At 44.9% G+C, this 16,437-nt stretch overlaps 1 protein-coding gene across 4 annotated transcripts in view; it reads left to right on the top strand.

Moving 5' to 3' along the window:
• Nucleotides 1-14,809, top strand: part of SPRING1 (SREBF pathway regulator in golgi 1) — a 28,465-nt gene extending 13,656 nt beyond the window's left edge. For 2 of the 4 annotated variants that reach the window (XM_057746113.1, XM_057746110.1), the window contains exon 5: nt 1,447-2,430. In XM_057746113.1, the coding sequence (XP_057602096.1) occupies nt 1,447-1,530 (84 nt within the window). In that variant the 3' untranslated portion in view covers nt 1,531-2,430. Of the gene's footprint in view, nt 1-1,446; nt 2,431-14,461 lie in introns of those variants that run through there. The other 2 variants (XM_057746114.1, XM_057746111.1) reach the window with 2 other exon arrangements.
• Nucleotides 14,810-16,437: the final 1,628 nt, after the last annotated feature.

Raw genomic sequence — 16,437 nt, 5'->3', positions numbered from 1 at the left:
AACCATTTGTTTAGACTGGGTACTAATTTATTTTGGGACAAAGTTGTGGTTTATTTTAGGGTTCGGGGATGGGGCAGGTGGGTATTGAAAAATACACAGATAAATCTGTAGGTTGTCAAGCTCTCAGTACTTTTTAGCATGTTGTCATTAAATGCTCTGCTCTTTGGGCACTAAACATGGCATCAGCTGCTGACAGCATCTGAACTCTGCCTTCTAATCATTCCGCATCCTCTGCTCTTAGCCTTTGAGATTGGGCGGTTGTTGGAGCTCTCTTTGTAAAATCACTAGACATATTTGTTACACAAGCATACTTCTGGCTTCCGTTCATGGCACCTCCAAGATTGTCCTGTCTCCGTGTGAGATAACTGATTCATTTGTCATTCTCTGAAACTCTCACACCCTTTGCCAGATTTCTGTAGTTACCTTTGGGTTTTATGCTACTCTTTATGTCTCTGGTGTGCTCTTAGAGCATTCAGCATCATTGGGTAAATGTTTCAGGGATTATAATGAGCATTTGAAACATGAAGAAATTCCTGATGGCCTTGTTTTGCTGGAAGAGCTTTCCATTTGAATGGGCTTTAAAGGAAATGTGGAGGTAGGCTGACCCCATGATTTATATTTTATTCATACTCTCATTCTGAGAAATGCTAGAAAAGGCCAAGTATTTCTTTAACTGTTAAAACCAAGGAGTTTTTTCTGAACGTGAGTGAAAATGCTGAACTTTCAGACTTTACTTTTCATTGTAAAGAGAAATTTTCCAGTTGCCAATTTGCCTTTGTAACAGAGTCCTAAGAAAGAGAAGATTTGGCTGCATGTCTTTAAATTGGATTAATACTTACAATTTAGTTGTTTAGCCTTGGTCTTAGGCTAATTAATGAATTCTAGACTAGCCAAAAACTCAAGTTGCTTGTATGAAAACAAATTGCTGAAAAATTAGCCATCAAGGATGATTGTCTGTGTTAAATCACACTTTGTTTGCTTGGCCAGATGAGGCTTGTGTGGTACTGTGGGATTTGGCTTGTGTGCCAGCCCTTAGGTACATAAAACTTGAAAGCAGTTGGAAGTGCATCTTCTTCATCTCTGCAGGGTTCAGTGCCAGGGACCAGATTCCTTTGAAGCATGGGGTCAGGTGCGAAACACCCATTGGATCTTAATGTGACTTAAAATAATTTGAGGAAAATTTGTTGTCTCAAGTTGCCCTAGTCACAGCTAGGTTGTTAAAAAAAACTCAGTGTGCATAAAAGAAACAGTCCTGCGGTGACGCCATGTCTGTTTTCCTGTCCTTCATTGGCATTCTGTGCTGAGCATCCACTTTTGTTCCAGAAAGTGCCCTGGACCGTTTTGGTGACATTTGAAGATGGGCTCACCTGGGCTTCCGCAGGGAGCGTCTGCCAGCCGCCGTCCTGCTCTCTCTCACAGCGCTCTTCTCTTCCCTTTTGCCAACAGAGTGTGCAGCACGAGAACACCTATAGGGATCCCATAGCAAAGTACTGCTACGGAGAGAGCCCTCCCGAGCTTTTCCCTGCGTGATGGTGCGGGAGACTCAACCCACTGGGAGGATGAGCTGCTGAAGAACTTGCAGCCTGAAGCCCTTCTCTGGTCTTCAGGAGAAGACTTGACCTTGACCACTTCTTGTGTTGTGCTCTTTGGCCTCACTCGCCCCTGGGCTTACCAGAATGGACTTGTTCCTTAAAGCAGTTGGAAATGCCAGTGGATTACATTCAAGGAGGACAAGACTGCGGGCGACCTTGCAGAGGCATTAATACTCTGAGCGCCTCTGCTTTGCGGCTGCTCAGGGACCTGTGGGCATCTGTATGTGTTCTCCCCGGGCCCTTCACTGTAAAGTTATTTATTAGACTTCTTTGGAAAATTCTGATGTTTCCTATAGGAAAATGTTTTGCCTTGATAGTTGAATATATTCAAGGAGATTGTTGTTGTTGTTGTTTTCTTGTGTTCTTGAGTTTCAAGAGTGAAATTGTCCCTTCACCCAGGTAAAGTGTTTGGCCTCTTAGAACATGCATGTCCTCTCAAGGTGGTTTATTTTTTGTTTTGTTTTAACAGCATTTTCAGGAGTGGGCCCTGAACACCGTGTCCTGACGCCTAAAGTTGTCTAGAAACTCAGATGCTGTTCCCTTCTCATCCTTTGCCAACTTTCTAGCAGCTGGGACCATGTGCTCCCAGGTCTTTTTCTAGTGGTATTTGGATATGCTTGTTTACCTGTATGCGGGCACCGTTTTAACCAGAAATTCTGCCTTGTTGTCCTGGAGGGTTCTGTTCTCGTTTCCTCCGCCCCCGTTGAAGTGACTGGTCTGCTCAGCTGTGGGACAGTGGGATCCTCAGGAAAGTCACCTGCTGGGTGGCCTCCTCCTCTCCTGTCATGGAAACCCCATCTTAAGCTGATTCCTAAGTGGAGATACATCTTGCAACTGACTGTAAGTGGTTGTCCTTTATTGCTTTCAGCTTTGGGAGATGTAACCGGTACATTCAGTTTCCCTGTGATTTACAAAGAAGAAGAAAACTCAAGTTTCTGTCAAGGTTCCATAAGAGACTCACATCTACCCTCTGTGGACGCTGGACATGCAGGCTGTTGGTCCACATGCTTGGGCCCTCCTGTGTTTCTAGTATGACAGTAACCCTCTCTGGTCAGGGTCGAGAGTATTTAGTCCTCAGAAGAAGATGTCATGCCCCTCGAATAATTCGGCTCTTTGCTCTCTGGAGTCACGTTACTGCACACTGTTCTTTCCCAGAGCCCCTCACTAACCCCGGGACTGGGCAAGGTCTTCCGTATTCTTTTTCAGTTGTTCATCTGTTGCCCTCGGAGCAGAGCACGAGCTTTACAGCCTGCTCTCAGTGGAGCTTTTTCCTTGGGCCATGTTTGCTTTCCTGTATGTTTCTGTGGTCTATGCAATGGAAATTTTCCTTACCTCCCTCCTGTTACTTCTCACACTTACCTTCCTAGAGTTGTTTGTCCCCCTCAGTCAACTTTCTTAGAGGGTGAACTGTCTGGCCGTTGTTTTCTTTGTTAGATCCCAGGAAATCTATTCAGTTTGCATTGGGTTTTTCAGATTCTGTGTCTGTTCACTGGTGCTAAATCAGACTGTGTGTGAGTTGGTGAAACAGGCACGTCTGCATGTTTCACCATCTCATTGCTTTTGGTAACTCAGTCTGTCTCCTGGTGGTTGTCACTGACCAGCCTCTCCTTTAAGCTTATTTGAACCCTTGAGCAATAATGCAGATTTACTGTGAAAACAGTTTATATCAAAGGTCAGCCATGCCTGTTTATATTCTGTATTTGAATATTGGTGAGCACATTTTGCATTTTCACTGCTTTCACAGCCTCTGCAACTTAGGTAGAGAATTAAGCTCTCTTGTTCCCACCTCGTAGATAAGAAAATGGAGTGAAATGACTTCCCTGGGCCCCCATGATGGAACCAAAACACGACCTCCATCCCTGGCTCCAGGTCCATTGTCCTTCCCGCCACCCCTCACCAGCTCCAATGCTGACTTGTCTGTAAACACTCCCCTGAGAGTGTATAGGTCTCGGCTGTCCAGGCCAGAAGAGGGGAAAGGTGGCATAAATAGCTAAACTGGGTCGATAATCCAAAGGTCATTTTTATTCAGCCCTGGAATGTGTTTTTCTCTACTCCAGTCGTTAAGAGGGATGTTCACTCTTTTGGAAACCACGGTACTGTAGACTGTGACGAAGCCACCCAAGGACCTGGAGCATCGGGAGCCTCCCCTGGCTTCTAGCCTGGACCCCTCCCTGCTCCCCTCTCTGGTTTGTTTCTGGTTCCTTCAGCTGAAGGTTTCCAGGATTAGGGACTTTTTCTTAGTTTTGTATGGCCAGAGCTTAGCAAAGTGCATGATGCACATTGGATTTTAGGAAAAGATGAAAGAAGGAATGAAAACACCTTTAGTTTAGAAGAAAATTTATTAAATTCCGAATGTTTGGTGTGAAAGTTAATTGGGTAACTCAAAGCATTTCCCTCAGTTCTGAATCTTAATTGCCATGCTCCTTGCTGGAGCAATAAAGATACGTTCTAACAGGGAAAGAAACATTCTGTAGAAAAGGGCTCTGAGATGGCCTCATACAAAGGAGGGGCACCTGCCTCCAGAGGGTCTGGGATTTAAGGTGGCCCTGGACCTGGCAATGCTGGAGCGGACGTTGAAGGGCGAGCTTGGCAGCTCTTGGAAAAGCAGGGGATAGGCTTTTAGAGCAGGGTTTGCAGCTTTTGGCCTGCTCCCAGAGCTGACTCGGAGGCTGTCCAGGGAGTGCCTCAGTTGGTGCGGCTGCAAGGGCTCTGTGGGAGCTGCGTGCAAGATTCCGAGCAGGCTGTTCCCATCGTTGGCATTTGCAGGTAAATTATGAATCAGCAGAGAATTTGCTTATTTAGTCTGCTCTTTTTTTTTTTAAATTTTTATTGGCGTATAGTTGCTTTACAATGTTGTGTTAGTTTCTACTCTTGTTTAGTCTACTCTTCACAGGCCGGAGAGAATTCGTCCTCACAGTCAGTGACTCCTACTTACTAAGGCATGGCCTTGGGTAATCTTTCCTGTTCTGAGTCTCAGGCCCTGCTCTGTGATGTGGGATCACATCTGCTCCTCATGGGGTTGTGGTGAAGTGTTGCAGTGAGGGCCTAGTGCTGGGCATGAAGTCCACATCTGCAGCCCAGCGGGGAGCTGACATCAGGTAGCCAGCAAGTGGGGGATGGGTGGGCCCCTCGGGTAGAAGGGTAGCAACTACAGAGTTCTTGATATTATTTCTGTTACTAGTTTTAGAAGAACTCATGCTAAAGATAATTTTTAAAATGCAGGTAATTCGGAAGTACGTCAAGATGAAAGTAATAATAACCTAAAATCACGCAACCTAGAGATCAGCCTGTTTTTTTTCTCTTCTCTCATGACCTTCTAGGCAGATATGAGAGTGCTTTTTCCTCTTGAAAGCAATCCTCTGATGGACATCCTTCTATGTGACATATAGGCCTATCTAATAATTTTTAGTGACCACATGGTGTCAGTTTCATGGATATACAGTAATGTTATTAATCCCTGATGAAGACATTTAACTTATTACTGGTTTTTTTTTTTTGCCACTACAAATAATGCACGGATGATGTGCTTTCACATACACATTTGTATGTTTATCTGAGAAGGATTTCCCCCAATTTATACTCCTACCTAAGGTATGTGGGGAGTGTCTCGTGCCATATACCTAAAAACCCCTTGGTATCATTTTTTTTAACTCTTTGCTAATGGATCTCTTTGTGCTAATTGATATTTAATTTCTTCCCATATTTTGATTGGGCGTTTATCTTTCACATGTGGTGAGCTGCTATTCTTGACCTTGGCCAGTTTTTATCTCGTTGGTCTTTTTCTTACGGAGCGTTCGTCACTGAAGGAGGCCATAAGTCCCTTTTCTTATCTTTCTCAACCCTGAAATACGCAGAAGCAAGTGGCTCACTTGTTAATAAATTAACTTTTCCAGTTGATCTATGGCAGCAAACGGGGTGGGGGAGGGGAACAGTCGGCAACATCTGAGACATTTTTGTCACAGCTGAGGACCAGTGGTATGTGTAGTGGGTAGAGACCAGGGATGCTGCTAAATACCCCACTGCCCCCACGACACAGCATCATCTGGCTCCAAGTGTCAGCAGTGCCAAGGTGGAGAGGCCCTGCTCTCGGGTCACATGTTCCCCGTTCGGTTAAACAGAAAAACTACCAGGAGCTGAGAGCCGACTTGATTATTTCCCTGCCCTTGCCTTCTGCCGTGCCCAAGTGCTGCTGATTAAATTACCCTGAATCCCACAGGACAGGCTGCTTCCTTGCTGGTCTCTACCAGCCCAGCGCTGCCTCCAGGAACGGCATTATTACTCTGCATCAGCGTCCCTTGCTCCCTGACACAGCCCAAGTGCAGACACCCTCCCGTGGGCAGAATGACCTTAGGTTTACAAATAGCACCCCCCCTTCCCGGCAGACCTGCTCTCTCCATCCCCCTACAGCAGCTCTTGGCAAGGAGGGCCTTTGGGGTGGGGGGAGGGGAAATGTCACTACAGATTCCATTGGGAAAGCTGGTCAATCTACTGTAAAAAGGTACCACATAAGTAAATAGTAATAATTAAAAAGGAAAAGGAGCCAGTGGGATTGTGAGAGTTCTCTTCTACACAGCACTTTTCCTGACTCTGTGGCATCAGTGCATTGCCTTCCAGGCCCTTGGCCTGTGTGGACTCTTCTTGCATAGTTTGTTGTCATGGTGTGAGGACCAAGAGTACCGGGATCCCCATTTCACTCAGTCACATGTCTACAACGTTCCGTGTCCAGTCTGCTTTCACGGACACGAAGAGGAACAGGTGGTTCCTGCGGGCCTGAGTGGGGAACAACGGGGGTCGTGTTCGTGCGGCCAACTCCGTGTCCTGGCAGCCCCTTGCCACGTACCTTCACGTGTACAACTTGATTCATGTCTGCTGTTAGAGCTGAACTGCTGGACTTTTTAAAAATAGAAGTACAGCCTTTAATATTATAATAAATAAAACAACTGGGTAGTTACAGCCAGCGGGCCCAGCAGTTAATCGAATGTTTGAACAGGGGTCCAGCTGTATTGTTTCTCAGGACTGCACAGTTTGTGGACTCAGAGGAACCAAAACATATCACTGCTAAAAGTGCAGTGATATGCATTTTATTTCTAAGTGGGTACTTTCCAAGTTTTTGGTAGGGTCAGTATTTCCTCCAGTCTTTGGACTTTTTTAATTCATGCATTTTTTTTTATGCAGCATAGAGTAGGCAAGCTCTGGTCAGCTTATATCCCAGTTACCAAAATCAGAAGTGTTTGCTAAATGAGAAAAAGTGGTGTTGGCTATCAGTGAAATTCAAGATTTCAGACTATGTAAGTGTAACAGCGTAATGAAGTCTGTGGGTAGCATCCTAATTTTATTGACGAGAGCACAGGCATTAATGACCTTGAGTAAATTAACGTCTTCTGGCTTTGGTTTCCTTATTTGTCAAAGGAGGGTGATTGCTTAAGGTATCTTGCAGATCCAAAATTCTGATTTTTGTGCCAAAGATCCTGCCACATGTTAAAGCAAGACCAGAGCCGAGCGACTTGGTCCTTGGCTTTGATTCTTACAGAGTAAGTGGAGACCAGCCATCTGGAACCTGTTTTCTTCAAATCAGGGCTTCCCCTTCTCTCTCTTGAAGATTTCAACTGGGGCTCACCATTTTCTGCCTCTTTCTTCTCTGATTTAAACTAGGCACCATATTCTTCTCTGCTGGGACCAGCTTATCATGTATTGCTGCTTTGCACCTGTGAAGACAGCTGCTGTGTTTTCCATCATAAAAACAGCTGCCTTTTGGCAGGGAAGCCTAGAATATGCTATGTAGCTGTACCTTAATACAGTGCTAAATTATTTAGGCATGCTTAACCTGAGATGCTCAGAGCATCTTAGAATTCCTGTTAAGGGCTCCTGTAGTCATTGCTTAGTAAAAGGTTTCCCTTTCATTTCTTCCGTGATTACTAGGCAGAAACCTGAAAATGTAGGAAATTACATTTTTAAATGTAGGAAATTACAAAAATATTAAATTGTGCCACAGTTGTCAGATCCCCAGCCCCCAAAGATAACCACTAATTAAAGTTTTTGTGTAATGTTTTGTCTGTTTTTTGTACAGAAATGTGTATTTTGTGTTAGTACATTAATAAAGGGAGAATCCTGGTGTACTTAATATTTTAAAATAAACAGTTCCTGTTGGGTTGGCTTATCCTAATTATAGCAAATTAATTTACAGAGCGGGAAAGGTGCACATTTTCAATTGTGTCATCTGGCCTCGGAAATAAAGCCAGAGTAGGATTGAAAGCCCTTTTAGAACTGCATACAAGTTTGTCATTGCATTTCTGCATCCTTTTTCTTTGTCTGATTTTTACACAGTGGGGGGACAAGTCTTTGTGTTCTTCACAAATAAGTCACAGACATTGTACCTTAGCCAGAGTTGACCTGCATGAAGCATGCTGAGGTCGAAGCCTGTCATTGCAGAAACCCACTTTCTTGAGAGAGCTGAGAAAAAGATGGGGGGGGGGGGGCCCTTCTCCAAATCTCTCAAGTATGTCATTCATTTCAGTGAATCACTAACTGCAGCAATTAAAAAAATAAAATATATAAAATGGCTGGGAAGGACACATGGGGACTGTCTCCTGGATGTTTGGTTTGGGGAAAGGATGATCTGAGCTCAAAGCAGCCAAGTTTCCCCCACAGCTGGCTCTGCTTTGTCAAGTTTGTGGCCCACATGATGGGTTTTGAGGGCAGGAGAGACATCAGTTTCTAAAGATGTTCCCAGGTGCTCCGTGGGGCACTATTTGGAGCTGGAATCTTCTGTGCTCCCCTCCAGAGTCTCAGAGGCCTAGAGTCACCCACACATGCTGGACTCAGTTTCTCTGGGGAGGTTTTTGTCTGGGCAGCAATCCAGGGTGTGCTCCGGGAGCTCAGGCCCTGACCACCCGTGTCTTTCCTGAGCTTTGCCTGCAGACTACTCAGTGCTAGCTTGGAGGCCTGAGATAAATAGTCTTGCAGCCGCTTAGCAGTCAGCCAGGCTCATTTATTTGACACAAATAAGCTCATTGACCTGATTTAGCGCAGGGAGGAACTACGGAGTCAAGTCCAATATCTTAAAGCCCTGTCTTTTCACCGCAGCCTTTTCAGACCCTTCAAGGATGGTCACTGAGTTAAACAATGCTCGTTGGGCACCATTTCAAGGAAAGAAGGAGGAAGAGAAGATAGATGGGAGGAAGAGGAAGGGGAGGGAGAGGAGGAGGTGCTGGGGGCACAAATGCCAGCAGTTGCTCTCTATGCCACTTGGTGGCACCAATTCCTTAGGTTTTCTGTCTTCAGCATACTCCTTGTCGGGAGACTGAGACCTGTGCCAGTGTGGACTCCCTCTCCCTGAGACAATGAAGGACCATCTGGTGGTGACGAAGAGCCAGGGCTCTTTCCCGAGGCCTGTCGATTTTGTGCACAGGGACTCAGGGGAGTCTCCTTTACAAGGAGAAGGAAATAGATCTTCTGGTGCCCTCGAAGACCCCAGGCTTAACTCAGTGCCCGTGACTGCTCCCTTCCTCCTCCTCTCCCATTCACCGAGGCAAAATTTAGGATAGTCTCTTGACCATTCCTACCCAGACCAAAAATAGTTGGGAAGTGCTTACGATGTACCACACTGCACTTGCACCATCACTTTCACACGGCACTGTCTTCTAAGGCAGGTGTTCTTCCTCATCTTCATTTTAAGAGCAAGGCTCTGATGCTCAGGTTAAATTTTGCTCCAGGTTCTACTGTTAGATGCCAACTTCAGAGCCCTGGAAGGCACACGTGGGCACAGCCTAGGCATGTTGTGATAGCAGCAACTGTCTTCCTATCATTTCTGGTGCTAAAGGCCTCTTATTTAATCTCAACAACCATGCGTATGAGGTAGTAGGTCTATTTTTATCCTTATCCTAAAGAAAACTCAGAGATTAGTTTCTTTGCGTAGGGAAACACTTAGTGGTTTAAACCAGGATAGTGATGGAATCCAGATCTTTTTTTGCTCTTGGACCTGGACTTTTAGCCCCTGTGATGTAGTAAATGCCATACTGGGCTCTGAGTGCTGAGAAGGAGGTCCTAGATGAGGAGGGATTATTTGCTCTGAAACTTGCTGTTTGACCTTGGGCTTGAATCATCCTTGATTTAAGCAAAATGTTTCACCTTCTTGCTGCTGGTGCTGCCAGCAAGGGCTTTGAAGAATGCATTGGAAGGGACTTCCCTGGTGGTGCAGTGGTTAAGAATTGGCTTGCCAATGCAGGGTACACGGGTTCGAGCCCTGGTCCAGGAAGATTCCACATGCCACGGAGCAACTAAGCCCGTGCGCCACAGCTACTGAGCCTGTGCTCTAGAGCGTGCGAGCCACAACTGCTGAAGCCCGCATACTGCAACTACTGAAGCCCAAGTGCCTAGAGCCCATGCTCCCCAACGAGAGAAGCCACCACAATGAGAAGTCACAACAAGCAGCAGCCCCCGCTCTCCACGACTAGAGAAAGCCCACACGCAGCAATGAAGACCTAACACAGCCAATGAATTAATAAATTTAAAAAATGCATTGGAAGGTGATCTTAGCCTTTCAGCACAGCCCAGGTGAGAGGACTCTATCTTAACATTCTTTTTCCCATGAGCAGGGTCCTTATAATGGGCTGAATTGTCTCCCCCCAAGATCCATAAGCTGAATTCCCAGCCCCCATTGCATCAGAATGTAGCCTACTTAGAGGAAAGGCCTTTTAAGAGGTGGTGAAGTTAAAATGAAGCTGTGAGGGTAGCTCCTAATCTAATAGGACTCTGTCCTTATAAGAATAGGGAGAAACACCAGGGCTTCAAGAAGGCAGCTGTCTGCAAGCGAAGGAGAACCAAACCTACTCATACCTTGATCTTGGACTTCCAGCCTCCAGAACTTCGAGAGAATAAATTCCTGCCCTTTAAGCTCCCCAGTCTGTGGTATTTTGTTATGACAGCCCGCACTGACTGATACAGTCCTTGGAGGAAATGATGCTGAGTTGCTGTGTGAACCCGAAGGACAGCACAGGGCGGGGAGCAACCCTGAGCTGCACTGCTGAGTCATGTTGGCTTCAGTGTGTCTCTTCTTTTCTGGGCCTGTTCGCCCATCTGTGACGTGTACATGGGAGCATGCATGATGGTCCTTCCAGCTCTGGCATTCTAGGATTCTAGTTGGTAGCTTCAAGACCTGGAAAGTGCTGCTTTAAACATGTGTTTAACCTGAGGGAGATTTTGCCCCCCAGGGAACATAAGCCAACGTGCAAAGATAGTTTTGATTGTCATGAAGTGTGTATGTGGAAGCGCTGTTGGCCTCTAATTGAGGCACGGCCCCCACCACAGAGAGTTATCCAGCCCCCAGTGTCAGCAGTGTTGAGGTGGAGAAACCCTAGGTTAAACTTCGTTGCCCCTTGAATGGTAATGACACGGAATTGCCAGCCCCAGTCATTAGTTCAGCAGGTATTTACTTGGCACTTCCTGTGTGCCTAGCTCTGTGCTAGGTTGTACAGAGACCTGGAAGACAGTCTTCTGGAATTTAAAATCGAGTTGATCCTGAGCCTCTGGTTTTGGGAACATAGTACCTAAACATTCTTAGGTGTTAATGTTACTCTCCCCTTAGTATGAACTGTCACTTTGGGTTTCCAGAGAAAGTCTTTTATGCTTGGACAGCCAGCCAGGCACCATTTATTTAGTCCTACCTCATTCATAGACCTACACTAGTATAATGTGTTTCTTTGCAAAAAAGGATTTGAGGAAACTCTTAGTATTTATATATAATACTGATTAGTAAAACAAATTAAATTAGAACTGGTTTAAAATAGAATGCTGACGTGCAGATGTGAGACAGCAGCATAGTTGATGCATGTACACATACGTGCACTTTTTCCTAATTTTTGTAATTTTTCCTAATTACAAAGTGATACATTGCATTATAGAATATTAGAGAAAGAATAAAAGCTTTCATAACCCTTCCATCTGTAGATAACCACTATTTAGTATCTCTTTTCATACACATGCACACATATCAATATATTTAACAAAAAAGAAAATTGTGATCCTATTTTACCATTCTGTAACCAAATGAATGGCCCTTGAGTGGGGCTTTGACGTCTGATTTGGTGATAACAAGACAGAGACAGTGGCCTGCATGCCAGGCTGGCTGTGGAGTTAGGTAACCAGGGTCACTGCCCACCAAGAATGCATTGATTCAGGGAGGTGGGTGAAGGCCCACGTTTCATTTCACAACTCCAGGGGGCATCATTAATTTGGTAACAGAATGGTGTGTTGGGTGCCACTCCTCGCCCTTCCCCCACTGTGTGACCGAGCAGCCCTGGAACTCTTGGTTTTTTGGATATATAATTCACTTACAATGCAGCCCATCCATTTAAAGTGTACAATTCAATGATTTTAGTATATTCACAGAATTGTGCAACCATCACCACAATCAATTTTAGGACATTTTCATCTCCCCAGAAAGAAGTTCCGTACCTGTTAGCCATCAGCCTCCCATTTCCCCCCAGTCCTTCCAGCCCTAGATGACACTGATATACTTTCTGTCTGTAGATTTGCTGATTCTGGACATTTCATATAAATGTAATCATACAATATGTGATCTTTTGTGACTGTTTCCTTTCACAAAGCATCATGTTTTCATGGTTTGTCCAATTATAACATGTATCAGTACTTTCTTTTTTAAAAATTTATTTTTTAGTTGAAATAGTCATATACCATACAGTTCACCCTTTTAAAGTATACAGTTCAGTATTTTTTCCTATTCACAAGGTTATGCAGCCACTACCACTAATTCCAGAGCATTTTCATTCCCCCCAAAAAAACCTCACACCTGTTGGCATACCCTCCTCATTCCTCCCTGCCAGCCTGAGGCAACAACTTACCTTCTGGCTCTACGGATTGACCTATTCTGGATATTTCATATAAATAGAATCATACGGCATGTAGTCTCTTGTTACTAACTTCTTTCACTTAGCATGTTTTCAGAGTTCACTCATGTTGTAGCATGTGCCCCTACTTCATTCCTTTTGATGGCTAAGTAGTATTCTGTCATATGGGTAGACCACTTTTGCTTATCCAGTTGATGGGCATTTGAGTTATTTCCACTTTTTGGTTGTTGTGGATAATGTTGCTGTGAACATTTGTGTACAAGTTTTGTGAGGACATACACTTTCTGTTCTCTTCTAGGCATATATATACCTAGAAGTGGAATTACTGGGTTATATGGTAACGCTATGATTCATCCTTTGAGGAACTGCCAGACTGTTTTTCAAAGCAGTTGTACCGTTTCTTATTCCCACCAGCAGTGTGTGAATATTCCATTTACTCCACGTCCTTGCCGACACTGGTCATTGTCTGTCTTTGATTGTATCCATGCTAGTGATGGTGAAGTGGTATCTCGTAGTTTGACTTAGCGTGTCCCTGACGGCTAATGATGTTGAATATCTCTTCAGGTACTTAGCAGCCATGTGGACATCTTCTTTAGAGAGATGTCTGTCCTAATTCTTTGCCCATTTTAAATCTGGGTTGTCTTTTTATTCTTGTTAGAGTTCTTTATATATTTTGGATATGAGCCCCTTATCAGATGCATGATTTGCAAACATTTCTCCCATTCTGTGGGTTGACATTTCACTTTCTTGATGATGTTCTTTAAAGCATAAAGGTTTTAATTTTGATGAAGTTCAGTTTAATTTTTCTTTGCTTGCTTGTGCTTTTTGTGTCATGTCTAATACCACTTGATTTTTAGTGAGTGAGAATATTCCTTGAATTGGATGTAACATAAAGAAATAAATATTTGATACTAACTTGCATATGTTCTTTGTTTTAATGCCTTTATCCCCACCTCCACCCCCAGTATCTTTATTCTGGTGACATCTGGAGTTGGATCTCAAGCCATTTGCAAATTTCATCAGATCACTGTAGCCTTTGTAAACACGATTGTTCCACGACTCTTTTTCTCTCCCACGAATGTGCTTAGTGATGCCTAGATCTCTGCAATGCAGTTGACAAGGTGCACAAGTCTCCAAGCAGCACAACTTCAGGTGCCCTTTGTCCCTGTCATTCCATCACCAACGTTGCACTAATGCAACCTTGTGGGACCACGTCGCCATCTTCTGGCAAAGATGGGAAAGTGCAGTGCCAGGAACTTGAAGATTGTACAGGTCTTTTCCTTTTTTCCCTTCTCCGTGGTAGATTGTCAGGTACCAATTAATTGTTTTCATTGTGACCTACTCCTGTTGCTTTATAAGATCTTTCCACCTTTGGAGGTAGCGTTTAAAAATTCAACCACTTATGAAAACCGAATCTGTTTTCTGTAAGGCAGGGAAGCTTGTGTGTTTCTCGTTCTACATGCAATTCCTGGTGTGTGAAACATTTCATCATTGAGTAAAAAGCAATACTTTACCTTAGGTGAGGGAAGGAAAATGAACGTAAGTCATTTGTCATGTCATATGGGTCATATTATCGTATTTGTTGAGTCCCTGATGGTCTAGGACTCTCTCAGGTGTATACCTGCTTCTCCCAGCCCTCCCAAGTGTACCCAGGTGTATATATTGTCCCACTTTGCTGATGAGAGTGAGGCCCTGGAAAGATGAATGACTGACCTTTGTTTGTTTTCCAGGACAGAATGGGCAATGACTTTTTTTTTTTTAATGAATGATATAAAACAGTCAGGATGTGAAATCATTAGTATCCAATATAATCCCTTATACTCTATTTTAATAAGTCTTTATTGAATGAATTAAAAATATAAAGAAATTCTGTGCCCTGACTCCTGACCTTTCTTTTCACCACACCCAGCTGCTTCTGTGTTGTTCAGTGTTGTTCAAACAGGTGTTTATAACTTTCAATCTTTAATAAAAGGAGTAAAAATGTGATTTTTTAAAAATGTGCAGAAAAACACCTACACAAATATTCACGTCGGTGTTACTCACAACAGCCAAAAAGTGGAAACCATCCAAATGCCCGTCAGCAGATGAATGGATAAACGAAAATGTGGACTAGCCATATGGTGGAATGTGATTCAGCCACAAAAAGGAATGAGGTACTGACACAGGCTGCAGCACGGATGACCCTTGAAAACATGATGCCGAATGAAAGAAGCCAGTCCCCGAAGACAACATGTTGTATAATTCCATTACAACACATGCTGGGATAGCTGCATGACTCTGAATATACTAAGAAGTGTACTAAGAATGCACTTGAAATGGGTGTGCCTTTTATGTTTATGTTATGTCCCAATAAAGCTGTTTTTAAAATGTGTACAGTAAGCTTTACAAAGAGCTGGTGTGTGTGTTGGGGAGGGGTGTTGTGCTTGGGACCCCCACGGAGGAAGTGGAACCCAGTGTGGAGAGCCAGGCTCAGCCAGAACAACCTGAGTTTAAACCACAGTTCTGCCCCTGACAAGTAGCATCCTTTTACCCTGGTACTTAGTCGCTCTGGAGCTTGTTTTCCTTATTTGTAAAGCAGGCATGACAGTACCCTCCTCACAGGCTCTTTTTGGATTAAATAGATGACCTATTGAAGTTTCTTGCACATGCCACGTTCAGCAAATACTCATTTCTGGCTTCCAACCCTGAGTTGCCATGATTCTGTGACTTTCAGGCTAGTGAACGGGCTATTAAGCCTCTTTACCTTCAGACGCTTCTAGTGGGCAGTGCAGCTGAGTGGATCCAAAATATGAAATGAGGTGTTTGGACTAAGCTAAAAGCCTGAACGCTGGCAGGAGTCTGTGGTTTCCTTGTTTAGATGCCCTAAGGTAGCTGCCTGCTCGAGCCTGCTCTGGTCTACACGCAAGACCCCAGTCCTGCCCAGGGTGGTTTGCGAGTCTGTGGGACACACACGCATTGTACTTCGATTCTGAAAGGCCTGTGCAGCATCTGTAGGCAGTGCCCCTCTCCTGTCTGCCGGTCACCCCCAGCCCTGCCTCCACCAGCTCCTTCTTCAAGGGGCCAGTTGGCAGAGGGGCCTTGTTGTAAGGGGGGCGCTGGGAGTATGGCCAACAGCAGAGTTTTTTCTATACTCGTAAAGCAGTTTTGTCCTGGATGAATAAGGACCCTTCAAGCTACTCCACACAAACAATGCATGGGATAAAGGCAGATAAGCATGTACCAGGGAGGCTGGGGGAGAAATGGGAGGGGTGTCTAGAATGTCTCTGCCACCCCCAAGCTGACAAGTCACATCGGTGCTTTGGTCAGACACCTCGGGACCAGAGGAAATTGACTCCATTGGTGACCCCTGACCCCTCCCAACAATCCTAAGCAGCGCCCCCCCCCCCCCCCCCCGCCCCCGGGACCTGGCGAGCTCCATCCCTGTGCTCTTCCTTGAACCAGAGGCCTCACCCAGCGGGTGGTGCTCAACACAGGAGAGTGAATTCTGAAAACTGTATTTTCAGATTGGGTTGTGGGGCCTGAGGAGGGAGGGATGTTGGGGGTGAATTGTGGGGGAAGGCTGATCCTGAGATTCTTATGAAAATGAAAGAAAAGGGAGAAAGAGTCTATTGGGTTTTGACATTTCCTAATTGTCACTTTTACACTGTGGAAGTAAATTCAAATGCCCCTGTTTTTAAAATTACGTAATCTTTCTGCTGTCCAAGGACACTTATTCCAAGGCCTTCATTTGGGGTCCTGTGCTAATAGCTGTAAGGAGACTCTGGGAGGAGAGCTGTGGGGCCAGGGGGGTGGGGGGCTGGGTTTGAATATGTAGAACATTGGGAGATGGGGGTCGGTCCTCCCCCCCTGGCTCTCGGTGGAGGGAGTGTTGTGTGGCAGCGTTGACAATGGAGTCTCGAAAGACCTAGTGAAACAGCACAACTGCCCTACAAAGTGGGTGCTGTTTCCCACTTTACATGGGAGGAAACGAGCCGTGAGAG

This window comes from Hippopotamus amphibius, chromosome 8, assembly GCF_030028045.1.
Source record: "Hippopotamus amphibius kiboko isolate mHipAmp2 chromosome 8, mHipAmp2.hap2, whole genome shotgun sequence".
Taxonomy (NCBI): Eukaryota; Metazoa; Chordata; class Mammalia; order Artiodactyla; family Hippopotamidae; genus Hippopotamus; species Hippopotamus amphibius.
Note: the sequence above shows the minus strand (reverse complement) of the source record. Positions and strands in the feature narration are given on the sequence as shown.